General features: G+C 46.9%; 1 protein-coding gene across 1 annotated transcript in view; it reads right to left on the bottom strand.

Moving 5' to 3' along the window:
* Nucleotides 1-7,319: 7,319 nt before the first annotated feature.
* The window catches only part of CHMP4B (charged multivesicular body protein 4B), a 54,231-nt gene continuing 46,383 nt past the window's right edge, over nucleotides 7,320-15,167 (bottom strand). The window contains exons 2-5 of the mRNA XM_077872782.1: nucleotides 13,224-13,401; nucleotides 11,029-11,143; nucleotides 9,863-9,989; nucleotides 7,320-8,210 (exon numbers count right to left, since the gene is read on the bottom strand). Coding sequence (XP_077728908.1) covers nucleotides 8,146-8,210; nucleotides 9,863-9,989; nucleotides 11,029-11,143; nucleotides 13,224-13,401 — 485 coding nt within the window. The 3' untranslated portion in view covers nucleotides 7,320-8,145. The remainder of the gene's footprint in view (nucleotides 8,211-9,862; nucleotides 9,990-11,028; nucleotides 11,144-13,223; nucleotides 13,402-15,167) is intronic.

Below are 15,167 nucleotides of genomic sequence, written 5' to 3'. Positions count from 1 at the left end.
GGCCTCAGAGTGGGAGGGCAAAACAGCCCCAGAGGGATCCCACCTTCAAAAGCCCCTTGAAGGGTAGCCCGGGTGGCTCAGTGGTTTGGCGCCGCCTTCGGCCCAGGGCGTGATCCTGGAGTCCTGGGATCGAGTCCCACATCAGGCTCCCTGCATGGAGCCTGCTTCTCCTTCTGCCTGTGTCTCTCCCTCTCTCTCTCTCTGTCTCTCATGAATAAATAAATTAAAAAAAAAAAAAAAAGCCCCTTGCAGAAGGAGCTGGACTTCCTGGTGGTTCTGACACCACCACTCCCTTCCAGAAAACATTGGATGATTCTAGATCCTCTGGCCTGGGGCAGCCCTGGTGGCGTAGCGGTTTGGCACCGCCTGCAACCCAGGGCGTGATCCTGGAGACACAGGATCGAGTCCCACATCAGGCTCCCTGCATGGATCCTGCTTCTCCCTCTGCCTGGGTCTCTGCTTCTCTCTCTCTGCATCTCTATGAATAAATAAATAAAATCTTAAAAAAAAAAAAGATCCTCTGGCCTGTGGCTTTTTTGCTCTCAGCAGGAAGATTCTCAAGAGAATTGGCTTTCTCTATGGGTCCAAGCATGTGGTCACATTCAGAGTTGGTACCTTCTGAGGGAGACAGGGAAAAGACTCTCTGACCCTACCCCACCATTGTGGCAAGGAAGGGCTGTGGGGGCAGGGGGAGGGCAAAGGTAGGAGTTGGATTCTTGTGGCTCTGCTGCTCCCCAGCTCTGTGACCTTGGGCAAGTCACTTTATCCCACCAAGCCTGGGTTTTCTTAGCTATAAAATAGGACAATGTGTGGTCCTACCCTGAAATGGTTCTTGTGTGGATAAAATAAGATGAAGCGGATTAAGTGCTTGCTCTTAGTAAATGCCTCCTTAATACTTGTCATTCTTTTAGGCTATTGTTCTTATTGAAAACCAACAAGTCCAGGCAAGTAACATCACTGAGTAAGGCAACATTTTTCTGCTCTAAGAGGGGAGACCTTTCCCTTCTGTGTCACCCTGGAGTTGTTCTGTGGGAATTGAGGCCCAGTTTAGCCAGAGCCTCACGGATGTCTAGCCTGGGATCAGTGCAGACTTGGCTGTGGAACCCAAAGGTCTGTGCTTCTACCCCAGCTCCACCTAACTCCTCTGTTGTCTGAGCAAGTCCAGGATGCAGCTTAGCAGGAAGAAGGAAAAAAGGAAGGTGTTTCTGCAGGACCAGGTACCCAGGGCAGATAGGAAGAGACCTGGGTAAGGAGACAGGGTGGTTGAGTTCATGTCTTGGCTCTGCCAGTATTTCCTATGGGACTTGAAGTACTTTGGCACCTTTGTTTCCCTATCTATAATTCATTTCATAAATACTTTTAAAAAAAGATTTATTTTATTTTATTATTTTAAAAAAAGTTTATTTATTTATTTGACAGAGAGAAGAACCAAGAGTACAAGTGAGGGGATTGGCAGAGGGAGTGGTAGAAGCAGGCTCCATGCCAAGCAGGGAGCCCGACTCTGGGCCTGATCCCAGGATTCTGCGATCATGACCCCAAGATGAATGCAGATGCCCAATGACTAAGCCACCCAGGCACCCCTTATTTATTTTAGAGAAGGGGAGAGAGAGAGAGAATGAGTGTGAGCAGGGGAAGAAGTGGAGGGAGAGGGAGAGAATCCTAAGCAGACTTTGCACTGAGTGCAGATTCTGACATGGGACTCTATCCCAGGACCTTGAGATCATGACCTCACCCAAAATCAAGAGTTGGATGTTTAGGGGCGCCTGGGTAGCTCAGTGGTTGAGCATCTGCCTTTGGCTCAGGGCATGATCCTGGGGTCCCAGGATCGAGTCCCACATCGGGCTCCCTGCATGGACCCTGCTTCTCCCTCTGCCTGTATCTCTGCCTCTCTCTCTGTCTTTCTCTGTCTTTGTCTCTGTCTCTCTCTGTGTCTCTCATGGATAAATAAATAAAATCTTAAAAAAAAAAAAAAAAGAGAGTTGGATGCTTACCTGATTGAGCCACCCAGGGGCCTATCATTTCATAAATATATAACTGAAGTGTCATTGACCATCTGAGGCCCACCAGGAAGCCCAGGGTGGCCTCTAGGCCTTTGTGCACACCATTGAAAACTATCCTAACTCCTGTCTCTCACATTGTTTCCCTTACTGAGTTCTCCACACCCCTCAATCTTGGCTAAGACAGTGCTTCCTCTCACAAGCCCTCCTGGGGCAGGTACCCTCTTCTCATTGGGTTTCACTACATTGATTATTCATCCTGTTGTGGAAATGATGATGAAGAGGATGATGGCCTAATTTTCCTATCAAACCATGAGCTAGCACAAAGATGCCCAAAATATAGTTGTTGAATGATTTGCATGGAACAAGAAATTCATTGGCTTCTTTCTGTCACTTACTAGCAGTGGGACCCAAAGTTTCCCTAAAGCCTCAGTTTTCACATCTAGCAAGTGGGGCTTATAATACCTGGGCTTCTCACCTCTACCTCACAGAGCTCTCTAAACCTTGCTGTGTGCTTTACAGGCCATGACCTCACAGCTGTATGAGACAGCCAGTGGGTTGAATAGTGTTCCCCAAAATTCATGTCCACCTGGAACCTCACAATGTGACCTTATTTGGAAATAGGGTTTATGCAGATATAATTAAAGTATGGGTCAAGAAGAGATCGTATTGGGGACGCCTGGGTGGCTCAGTGGTTAAGCGTCTGCCTTTGACTCAGGGCGTGATCCTGGAGTCCCAGGATCGAGTCCCACATCAGGCTTCCTGCATGGAGCCTGCTTCTCCCTCTGCCTGTGTCTCTGCCTCTCTCTCTCTGTCTCTCATGAATAAATAAATAAAATCTTAAAGATAAATAATCTTTAAAAAAAAAAAAGAGAAGAGATCATATTGAATTAGGGTGAGCCCTAACAATGACGAGTGTCCTTATAAGAGGCAGGAAAGGACACACAGAGATATAGAGAGGAGAGCCATGAGAAGCCAAGGCACAGACTAGAGTGATGTAGCTACAAGCCAAAGAATGCTTAGGAGCTACCTGAAACTGGAAAAGATGAGGAAGGATCCTCCCTAGGGCCTCTCAGGGCAGTGTGGCTCTGCTGATTTTGGACTTCAGACCTCCTTAACTGTGAGAGAATAGATTTCTATTGTTTTAACGCACTTGGCTGGCGGTCATTTATTATTGCTGCACTAGAAAATGAAAACAGACAAGGGTGTTAGTACCTGCACATTACAGATGAGAAACAGGCTAAGGCGCTGAAGTCACCTCCCGAGGCTCACACAGTCCCTGTGCTACAGAGGCAGGATCTGAACCTTGTAAGCCAGGCTCCAGAGCCTTGTGCTCTTGGCATCTGCATCCTGGCCTGCTGCTGCCCACGCACCAGCCCACTGCCCAGTCTCCACTTGGAAGATGCAGGGTTTTACCCCATGGTGCTGCTGCTTCTATAATTGTCACCCTCACTTTCCTGAGGGAAGTGGGAGGCAGCCTAAAAAGCTTCGTCCCTCCCACTCCTCTGGCCCCAAAACTATTGCCTGAGCAGCTGATTTTCTTTCCTTTTTTTCCCCTATCCCCCTGTCTCCCTGCCTTCCCTGTCTGATTCACTGTCATGCTCCAGATCCCAGTCTGGCCCCAGCCTACCCCACAGCTCTTCTAGAGCAAGCTCCTCCCCCAGTCAAAGCCTACTGAGGTATTCCTTGCCTCCCTGCCTTCTTGTCTCCTCTGGCATGCTTCCCTTGGTCTAGAATGCTCCATCCATCACAGGCACATATAAACAATCCACCCCTTCTCAAAGCCAGGCTCAAGTTCCCCATCCTCCGCCACACCGAGTCAACAGCACTCTCCCCTCTAACCAGACGCATGCTTTCCCACAAACATCCATGAGTACCTGACCTGTGCCAAGTAGATCTAGGGGTGAGGAAATGGTGACCTCACTGTCTCGTAAGAGAGTGGGGAGTCCTAACAAGAGTATGGGTAGCGGAAAGGAGAGGAGGAAGCAGAAAATCCCTGCAGGAAGGAGGCAGGCTGTGCCCAGGAGAGGAAGGCCCAGAGACTAACAGCGAAAAGCCTAAGGAGCCTGGTGATAGTGTAAAGGCTGGGGGGGGATCCCTGGGTGGCTCAGCGGTTTAGCACCTGCCTTTGGCCCGGGGAGTGATCCTGGAGTCCCGGGATCAAGTCCCACATCAGGTTCCCTTCATGGAGCCTGCTTCTGCCTCTGCCTGTGATTCTGCTTCTCTCTCTCTCTCTCTCTGTATCTCTCATGAATAAATAAATAAAAATCTTAAAAAAAAAAAAAGAATCTAGCCTGTTTGGGTTGTAAAAAAATAATAATAAAAAAAAAATAAAGGCTGGGAGGCAGAGAGCACATGTTGTAGGAGACAGGACATTGTGTCTAACGGTATCGGGGAGACGTGGGGAGAAGTGAAGATGGGGGCCAGCTCATGGAAGGTTCATGTAAACCATTCTGAGGTCTTGATCCTGTCCACCTTAGTGTTCCAGAGTATAGCTCCAGCACCCCTACATCAGAATCATCCAAGGAGTTTGTTAAAATGCAAATTCTTGGATCCCACCCAGTTCAGGGGATGGGACCCAGGACGCTGAACTTTCAACAAGCTCCCTGGGTAATTCCAACACACCTTAGTTTTCCAACCACAGAAGAGAAGGGTGGAGGGGACACCTAGGTGGCTCAGTGGTTGAGTGTCTGCCTTCGGCTCAGGTCGTGATCCCGGGGTCCTGGGATCGAGTCCTGCATCGGGCTCCACACAGGGAGCCTGCTTCTCCCTCTGCCTGTGTCTCTGCCTCTCATGAATGAATAAATAAAATCTTAAAAAAAAAAAAAAAAAAAAAAGAGGCAAGGGTGGATGCAGACTGAAGGATTTGAAAGGAATACATCATGAGCTGACCTGCTTTTTAGAAGAAATGGGTAGAGCTAATCTCTGTCCTTTTCAGGGTCTGTCTCTGTGGTAGACACTTGCTGCCACCTAACTCAGCAACCATCTCCTCTTCTTCCTTCCTAAAAGACTGTAATGGGCTCAGAAGGGAGGCTCCACCCCCAGCCCAAGGGGAGAAACCTGATTGGAACTTTTTATATAGTCCCCGCTTTCCCAGACTCCTTTACAGCAAGAAACAACCATGCAATAGTTTTGGCCATGAAATATAGGGACAGCTTGTGTGGAGTCTTCGGGGAAAGGTTTGCCTCCTGTTAACATGGGCAAGGTGAAAGAAAATCTGAAAAAAAAAAAAAAAAAAAAAGAAAATCTGGCTATGCTGCTCCTCCTGCTTCTAGATCCTTGGTGTGTGATGAAAGGCCATCTAATGACCATGGGTAGCGAGCCCAATAAGGAAAAGCTAATGTATGCAGGGTAGCAGAGCAGAAGGATGCAAACATCCTGGCTTTTTTTTTTTTTTTAAGATTTTATTTATTTATTCATGAGAGACACAGAGAGAGAAGCAGAGACATAGGCAGAGGGAGAAGCAGGCTCCATGCAGGGAGCCTGATGCAGAACTCAGTCCCGGGACTCTGGGATCATGCCCTGAGCCAAAGGCAGACGCTTAACCCCTGAGCCACCCAGGTGTCCCAAGATCCTGGTTCCTGAGGACAAGGTTGAGCCACTGCCTCCAACCCAGACTCCCCTGATGCCCTCACCACTTCCATTCCACCTTCCACCAACCCAAGACTTCTTGTCCTGAGATTATTAGAATGTGAACACTTCAAGGGCAGGGACTTTGTCTGTTGCATGCACTCGCAGCATCTTGAACAGTGCCTGGCACACAGCAGGTGCTCAGTAAATATTTGCAGAGTAAGTTTTGAACAGATAAGTAGATGACTTTACTGTTTATACCAGTCAATTGAGTCATCTGTAGCTTATAGTCAAGGAATCCTGACATTGTAACTTCTCTCTCCAGCCTGAGAACCCTGTGAACAGGAAAGAGCATTACTGAACATGACAACCTGCAGCCTGGCACAAGGCCCACATGTAAGAGGAATAAACAGCTCTTTCTCAGAGAAGCCCCAGACATTGCCCTGAACCTGGGTTCAGGCCTGCCAGAGCTGGATGGTTGGGCCTGTGAGTTTTTCTCATCTAGACTTGGGGTGAGAAGCCTCTGAGGCAACTGATGAGAAGAGCTTAAGAATGTCCACTCTAGATCCCCCACACCAAATGATGCCCAGGGGCTACCCACCAATTGCCACCTGAAACGGTAGATGCTGGCAGCAAGTGTTGCCACTAGATTCTTCTTGAGGTAGAAAGAACTTCTGAATAGCCAGACCCAACCTCCACACAAATCATGAGTTTTCAAGCCACGGTGGTCAAGTCTAATCCTGTGTGTGGCAGCCCGGGGAGATGAGAAATGAGGAGTGAAGCACTGGGCATCAGCAACTTCACAGACAGGACCTGCACTGATCTGGTCCCACCTCCTTGTTTCATAGCGAGGAAAAGGAGATTCAGGGAAAGTTGGCAACTTGCCCCACTGTGCCCAGTGAGCAATGGCAGGGTTTTCATTATGAATTCAGGGTGATTTTCATCCTTTTTGGGGAAGAGGGGCAGAGGGAGAAGGAGAGAAAATCGCAAGCTGGCTCCACGCCCAGTGGCTTGGAGCCCAAATCCAGAGTTGGCAGCTTAACTGACTGAGCCACCCGGGTACCCCAAGGTGATTTCAATCTTGAGAGGTTTAGGGATGGGCATTTAAGAAAGGATCCTCTCAAATTCTGCCAATTGGCATGCAGAATTAAGAACAAATCTTCATAGACCCACTTTTCTGAAGAAGGTCCACAGCGTTCATCAGATTCTCCAGGGGGTATAAGACTAAAAAGTAGAGAGAGTGGAAAAGGCTGCGCCAAGGTCACACGGTGAGTCATAGCAGACCTGAGACTACCACTTGTGTCCTAGATTGTTAGTCACTGCCCTATACTTTCTCTCTCTGGGAAAGGCCATTTTCTTCAGTGCACCAATGTACCAGATTGGTTCAGTAAACCAATGCACCGGGTGGGCCTAGTCAGTAGGAAGACCATGGTTTCCAGTACGTGGAGGCTCTGTTGTCCCATGGACACTGCCAGAGAAGAACCAGGGAAGACCTGTAACTGCGTAAGAACCACTCATTCCTAAACTGTGCCCACAGGGTCCCCAAGTAAGATGAAGGCCACAGATCCATGACCTCCAGAACTTAAAAAAACATTTCCAGTAAGATGCACTCTGTTCTTTGGTTCCAATTGTTGATGTACATCATGCTCAAGTCTTGTATATGTTTCCACAGACTCCACTGGACACCTTCTAGCCTTGAAAAAGTCAGCTCCCAAAGCAAAGGACAGATTGATTGAACACAACAGCAAAGTATGAAAATTAATTGAGATATTTAATAGACAGTGCAAACCATAATTTCATCTGAATATAAATGTATGCACATGTTTCCAATGAGTTATCTATCAGTTATCACAAACAGCAACAAGGACCTTAGAGCTATGTTAGAAAAATGTATAGCTGGGATTTAACTCTACAATCTCACTTGCTCTCAAGAGAACACCATCCATTTCAAATTAGTGTCACAAACTCCAAAAAGACCAGGGGAGTAGGAGTGAGGGGTAGGCAGAGTGGTAAACACAAGGGCCAGTACACAGGTGATGGACAGAAATACAGTTCTCAAGGAAACCAAAGTCAGATGCATTATTACAGCTAAGGACAAGGAAAAGCCTATGGCTTTTAAAAAACTTTTCTGCCAGTACCATACAACTTTTCTGCCAGTACCATACATCTACAAAGAGATGTGCGACAAGTCAACTGACTTAAAAGGACAGAGGCTACATTTTCAGATCATTTCAATTGCGAACGGTCGACCCTTTCCATTGAGGTTCAGCAGTGGAGTTAGCGTAGTCCAGAAGCTCAATGTTGGATTTGCAAATACAGTTTATTTTACAGAAATTCAACATTATAAACAGCAGGCACCTCCCACCCCACCCGCCCGCCCCCCTCCCCCCTCCCCATCCCGCTGGGTGCAGACCATGCTATGCAGAGAGTGAGCAGTGATGCGGCCCTACTGCTTTGGAGGGGGATTCAGGAGCGATGGAACCTGCCTGCACCATGTCCTGCCTGCCCCACACACGCACACGCCTGCCCGCTGCACAGGCCACCAGAGTCTGTCTGGGCCCAGCCCGCACTGGACCAGTTACATGGATCCAGCCCAGTTCTCCAATTCCTTCATGTCATCCTCTTCCTCTTCCTTCTTCTTGGCTGTGTGAAAAGAGAAAAGGCTATTTAGGAGGGCTGGTTACAGTGCTCTCAACACATCTGGCTGGGTGCCAGGGCTGTCTATAAAACAGCCCTGCCCTTGCACCCAGCCTCCTCACCAGGCTATCAGCAGACTGTTTCTCTGTGCCTGAAAGCTGCAACACAAAACTCCAGATAACAGGCAACACACGTTCCCCAGCACCTCACCTCCACCCGCATCGGGGCCAGGCAAAACAAGGATTCTACAGAGAGCCCATCAGAATTCTGGGAAGGCTTCAGTCGCAGGGCATTTGAGAAGGGGGACATCAGGAAGAACCCCAGAGAGCTAATCCTTGCCAGCATTCCCCCTTCACCTCAAGTGGCTTTTTTTTTTTTAAGATTTTATTTATTTATTCACAAGAGACACACAGAGAGAGGCAGAGACACAGGCAGAGGGAGAAGCAGGCTCCACGCAGGGAGCCCGAAGCGGGCCTCGATCCTGGGTCCCCAGGATCACACCCTGGGCCGAAGGCAGGCGCTCAACTGCCGAGCCACCCAGGGATCCCATCTCAAGTGGCTTGAACCACCTCTCCACACCCACAGGTGCCCCTTAAACAGTGTTTGGACCCCCTTTGCCTGAACCCACCACAGGCTGCTGACTCAACTTAAGGGGCCATTTCCTCTTGATTCATGGGAGGCTAGGAGGACTACAGCCTCGTTACACTGCTCCCCAGGCTCTCTCTCCACACCGAATCAAACTTTGTTACCTTTTCTTTCTTTTCTAAAAAGATTTTGTTTTTTCATTTGAGAGAGAGAGAGCACAAGCGTGGGGAACAGCAGGCAGAGGGAGAAGCAGGCTCCCGCTAAGCAGGGAGCCCACCGTGGGGCTCAACCCCAGAACCCTGGGATCATGACCTGAGCTGAAGGCAGATGTTTACTGACTGAGCCACCCAGGCGCCCCAGTACCTTTATTTATTTTTATTTTTATTTTTTTTTCCCCAGTACCTTTAGTAGAAGTGTGGTGAGGGATACTTCTACCCGAGGGTGAAATAATGACGAGGAAGTGGAAAGAAGGAGCAGACAGAAGGAAATGAAAGTCTGATAGAACCAGGCGTCTAAAAAAAGCCAGAGCTGTTTCTTTCCCACAGTGGCTGCCTCTGAGGCTCCACGTTTTTACAGGGGTGCACAGCACGGGGTATTAGACAGGAACCAAGAGCTGGTCCTGGAATTAAACTTTCACACCTTCTCCCAGGGCCTAAAACTTTTTCTTATTTGGTGACATAGGAAAAATCATTCTGGAATAGTGGTTCCTAACTGGGGTGATCCCCCCACACCCTGCAGGGGACATCTGGCAGTATCTGGAGACATTTTTGGTTGTCACAACTTGGGGAAGACAGAGCCCAGGAGTGCTACGTAAATATCTCTAGTGCATAAAACAACCCCCACCCCCAACCCAAAGAATCACCTGGCTGTGTCAATAGTGCTGAGGTTAAAGAACTCTGTTCTATAGAGAAACTAGGAAAAGACAGGTGATGATGTCTCTGTGGCCGTCAAAACAGATCTTCTGTGATTCTGAATCCTGGGCAGACTCAGGACCCAAACTGAGGTCAGCCAACCTCAAGATTACCCACTACATGGCACTAGGGGTATGTCATGACTGGGTAAGAAGTACTCACTGGGTTTTGATGGTAAGGTTATAGAGGGAACATTTGGTAGAGGGACTGTTTCGGGTCCACTGATTTCCAGCAAATTCTTGTCTAGTTCTTCCTGTTCTAGTTCTTCTAATTCTGCCATGAGTTCATCCTGGTAAAGGAAACACAAGAGTGAGAGGGATGTTCCTGGGCATTGTACTCCCTGCAGAGGTCCTTCTTTCTAGGTAACTTAAGAGGACACACACCCCTTCTAAGATCAGAAGGGAGATGAACTCCAGGTCCATACTGTGTGACTCAAACTCTAAACACGGTTCTACTGGTGAACATAATACACTATCAAGCAGTTAGAGTCTATATTCAGTATCTTACGCTAGTTGTCAGCATTTTGAGAGGAGGGACTATATCTTTTCATTCTTCTTTATCTCAGAACTGGGCACACTCAGTGAATATTCAGGAATATTTGCTAAATTAAAATTAACTTGACTAGTCCATCAAATTTCAGTCTGAAACCATGAAAACCCTGGTGCTGGGAACCAAGTATAAGACCCACAAGGCTGTTTTCTCAGCCTTATGGTGGGAATCAGCACAAAGAATTGGGTTCAGGGGAGAGAACCTGACCTTCAGCAGACTCAAATTAACACAGATTGAAACACCTTCAACAGGGCCTTTTATTGTAATTTAAAACCCTAAGAGACTCAAAATCTCAACTGCTATAGTAGAAACTGCTAGGGGGCCAAGTTTCAGATGAACCCCTCAGGGGTCAGATATAAATGCTCCTTCCTGGGCTTCATCTTCACCTCAAATCAGCTGCCCAAGGGCAAATCCCATAAAGTTCTCCAAAAAATGGTCACCTCAGCTGCCACGGCTCTCAGCCCAGAGTCCACCATGAAATGTGTAAATTAATTATTTATTGAAACCAATCAATGACTTGAAACCTGCTGAAGAGTCCCTATGAAGGTCCCTTTACTCAACCTAAGCTTCTATCTCAAAGAGTGAAAGCCATCTCTCAAAAATCAGAATTAGGGAGAGCTAATACTATGCCCTATTTAAGTCCCAGTCTCTGGAAGGATGAAAACTGGTGATTTCTAAACCACACACATTCTGCCACAGAGCCTGCAACAGCACATTAAAGGACGGCCTGGCCCAGGTGTCATTTGTGAGGCTTGTGTGAACTGCATGAAACCACTCACCTCATCAAACTCTTCTCCAAATCCTACAGGTTTTGAAATAGCTGTTGAAATCTCCTCTGCAAGTTCTTGCTGGTCAGCAATGTCCTGCATTAATTCATCAACTTTATCGATGTCCCTTTAAATGAAATGGACAGATGTCATATTGGACAGTCTGTGTAAAAAGGGCCTTTGAGGCAGGAACAGAAACCCTATTGCACACAATCTGCTTCCTAGCCCTACTTCTGTAATTATTCCCTATGAGGAATTATTTTTTTCCCTATGAGGAATTATTTTTTTGTCTTTATATCTTCTTCCCCCTTTTATTTTTTTTTAAGATTTTATTTATTTATTTGAGAGAGAGAGAGAGAGAGCAGGGGGAGGGGTAGAGGGAGAAGCAGGCTCCCCTTTCAGCAGGGAGAGGGATGTGGGGCTCAATTCCAGGACCCTGGGATCATGACCTGAGCTGAAGGCAGATGCTTAACTGACTGAGCCATCCCCTTCCTCCCCTTTTTAGAAGAGAATCACAGAATCAAAAGGACGGAGTATTCTTAGGCATAATCTAGTCCAACATCCCAAGAAAATAAAGCTTATTAGTAAAGTTAGATGCCACATTCATGATTTCACATGTAAGCTAGTAATAAATATGTCAGATGAGACTACAGAACTTTAACTCCTGGGCCAACAGCTCTTCTTCAAGCTCAAAGGCAACTCTGTAACTCTGTACAGGAAGAGATAAAATCACAAAATATAGTTGTGCTCCCTTCCCATCTACTCAAATCCACTTATGGCTCCTTCACTAGGCCCCCAAAGAAAGGCAAACATGCAGAATTACTTTCTATCTACTGTCATTCTTATAAACACACAATTAATCAGTTTAATATATACACATATACTTCAAAGCATGCACAGTGGGTTACAGAGATATGCTCTGTGCTAGGCATCTTAGCTCTGTGCTAGAAGAACACAGAAATGGAGCAGACAGGGACCTAACTTAGGAAACTCCGTCCAATGACCATCCACCTCCCCTCTCTGGGACATAACTTCTACCGTGATAATCAGAGGCCTGGGTGAGAAGACTTTCTAAGGACCTTACTGGCTAGAAACTCTGCTCATCAGAAGAATCCTAAATTACTTAGAAATATTGTTCCATTCCATGAGATCTTTTTCTTCTTCTTTTTTTTTTTTTAATTTTTATTTATTTATGATAGTCACAGAGAGAGAGAGAGAGAGGCAGAGACACAGGCAGAGGGAGAAGCAGGCTCCATGCACCGGGAGCCCGACGTGGGATTCGATCCCGGGTCTCTAGGATCGCGCCGCCCTGGGCCAAAGGCAGGCGCTAAACCGCTGCGCCACCCAGGGATCCCTCTTCTTTTTTTTAAGTGGCTCTACACTGGGTTCAAGCCAATGACCCTGAGATCAAGACCTGAATTGAGATCAAGAGCTGCATGCTTAACTAACTGAGCCACCCAGGAGCCCCAAGATCTGCCTTTAGGCAACAGGGTACATAACCCATTTTATTTTATTTTACTTATTTTTTTAAGATTTTATTTATTTATTCGTGATAGACACACACACATACACAGAGAGAGAGAGAGAGAGAGGCAGAGACACAGGCAGAGGGGAGAAGCAGGCTCCACGCCGGGAGCCCGACACGGGACTCGATCCTGGGACTCCAGGATTGCGCCCTGGGCCAAAGGCAAGCGCTAAACCGCTGAGCCACCCAGGGATCCCCCATAACCCATTTTAAAAGCACTGGGTGTTAGGGGCACCTGGGTGGCTCTGACAGTTTAGTGTCTGCCTTCAGCTCAGGTCGATCCAGGGATCGAGCCCCATGTCAGGTTCCCTGCTCGGCGCGGAGTCTGCTTCTCCCTCTCTCTCTCCCCACTCATGTCTCTCTCTCTCTCTCTCTCTCAACTTAATCTCTCTCAAATAAATAAATCCTTAAAAAATTTGAAGAAAAGCACTGGCTGTTATAAACAACTGATGAATCATTGAACACTACATCTGAAACTAGTATGTACTGTATGTTGGCTAATTGATTTTAAATAAAAAATAAAAGGAGTTCTAAAAAAGAATGCAAATTAAAACAAACTCAGGTGTTTGAACAGATAAATCAAAGGGTCGCCCAAGGCCATGCCCAGGAATTGAGGCATTCCAGGGCCAGCATTGCCCTGCCACAAGGGTGCCCCCCCCTCCAAAAGTGGGTAGCCACATACATGTTGTCATGGGCAGCCTTCATCGCCTTAGCAGCATAGCCCATGTTCTTGAGCACCTCGGTGTTGGTATTGGCATTCTCCAGGGCTTCCCGCTGAAACTCGATGGTTGATAGTGTGCCGTCGATCTGCGCCAGCTGCTTTTCATACCTCTTCTTGCGCTTCAGTGCCTGGAGGGCCGCTGCATGAGAGAGAAAATAGGGTTTCAGAGAGCCTAGATACCAGAAATCCTAGAGTTCACTTGAGTCTTCGCCCTAATTGTAATAAACGCACCTCTGTTGTTGCTTCCACTGTAACACAGGGTTAATAATCTCTTCTACACAAAGAGCATATTCAATTTTCTAAGAAAACTATTCAAAATTCACATACTTCAAAATGCAGCGAAGCACACAAGCTAAAGTTCATGTCGTGTAACCATCACCTCACTAACCAAAGTATGGAAAGGCACCGAGATAGAGGATGTGTTTTGAGGCCATTACTGCTTTAGGTTTGAACCTTAGGTGAGCTACTCAGCTTCCCTGATAGGCTCATTGTGAGGAGATGAGATATATGTAAACACCTAGCACAACTTAAACATAGTGGACACCCAAAAACCAGCACTTCTAATTATTATAAAGCAGCTTTGAAGTATCATTTTATGCCAATAAAGTTATAAAAATAATAATGACTATACCAGATACTGGATAAGATGGGGTTAAAATGCTCTCTCACACATAGCTGACAACTCTAAGTTGATATACTGATTCTGAAAAGCAATATGGCAACACATAGCAATAGCCATAATGGTGTTGCTGCCCTATGACCCAGTAATTTCCTTCTGGAAATGTATTCAACAAGAGCAAAAACCCCCATGCCCAGAGATGGTTACTGTAGCATTCTCTATCATAGAAAAGAAAGACAGAATTCCCTGCCAGGGACAAATCTAGAGTCTGACATTTGGTCACGTCAACGTCATCATCTATCTATCCTTCCTGGCATGTTAAGGCTGTAGAGATCATCTTGTTCTTTTCTTTCTTTTAATTTTAAAAAATTTTTTATTTATTTATGATAGTCACAGAGAGAGAGAGAGGCAGAGACACAGGCAGAGGGAGAAGCAGGCTCCATGCACCCGGAGCCTGGTGTGGGATTCGATCCTGGGTCTCCAAGATCGCGCCCTGGGCCAAAGGCAGGCGCCAAACCGCTGTGCCACCCAGGGATCCCAAGATCATCTTGTTCTTAGATCCAGTCAGAATAAGCAATTTGACCAAGGTGAATCTGTGGCAGAGCAGGAGGCAAAAGCACATCTCTCTACTCACAATCCAAGGTGCCTTCCCCTTACTGTCTTTGCACCGAAAGGTATCGTTAGTACACATCTTAGATGAGCATCAAAGCCAGAAAGAGGGGATCCCTGGGTGGCTAAGCAGTTTAGCGCCTGCCTTTGGCCCAGGGCGTGATCCTTTAAAGGTAGAAATGACCATCAGCAGATGAGGAAACAGATTCAGAGAGGTTACATCATCCAGGTCACCAGATATGTAACCCAAGTGTGGAACCCCAAAGTTTATGCTCTGCCATTCTGTTGTGCTTTCCACTTAATGAAAAAGGCAGGATCCTGCCTTGAAGGGGAGTGTCAAGGAGACTGTGGGAACACAGATGAGGGAAGGTAAATCCAACCATGTCATTCCTTTGTTTAAAAACTCTCAATAGCTCCCTATTTCTACAAGAAAAAGCCTCCATGTGGTTTAATACGGCCTGTAAGATCCTGCAAGGGACTGGGGTTGTCATCACAGACCACATTCTAGAGTCCTTTGGTCATGCCATTGACCATGATGGCAGAGGGAAGACAGCCTGGTATGTAAGTGCTCAGGGGTTGCTCCCTTGTGCCTTCCTTAGTGTTGCCTTTCCACAGAAACCAGCTCAGATACATTCGAATCAACATGTGATTCTCAAGTCTTTTCAGGCCAATGTCCC

The sequence above is a fragment of the Canis aureus genome, chromosome 26 (genome assembly GCF_053574225.1).
Source record: "Canis aureus isolate CA01 chromosome 26, VMU_Caureus_v.1.0, whole genome shotgun sequence".
Lineage (NCBI taxonomy): Eukaryota > Metazoa > Chordata > Mammalia > Carnivora > Canidae > Canis > Canis aureus.
Note: the sequence above shows the minus strand (reverse complement) of the source record. Positions and strands in the feature narration are given on the sequence as shown.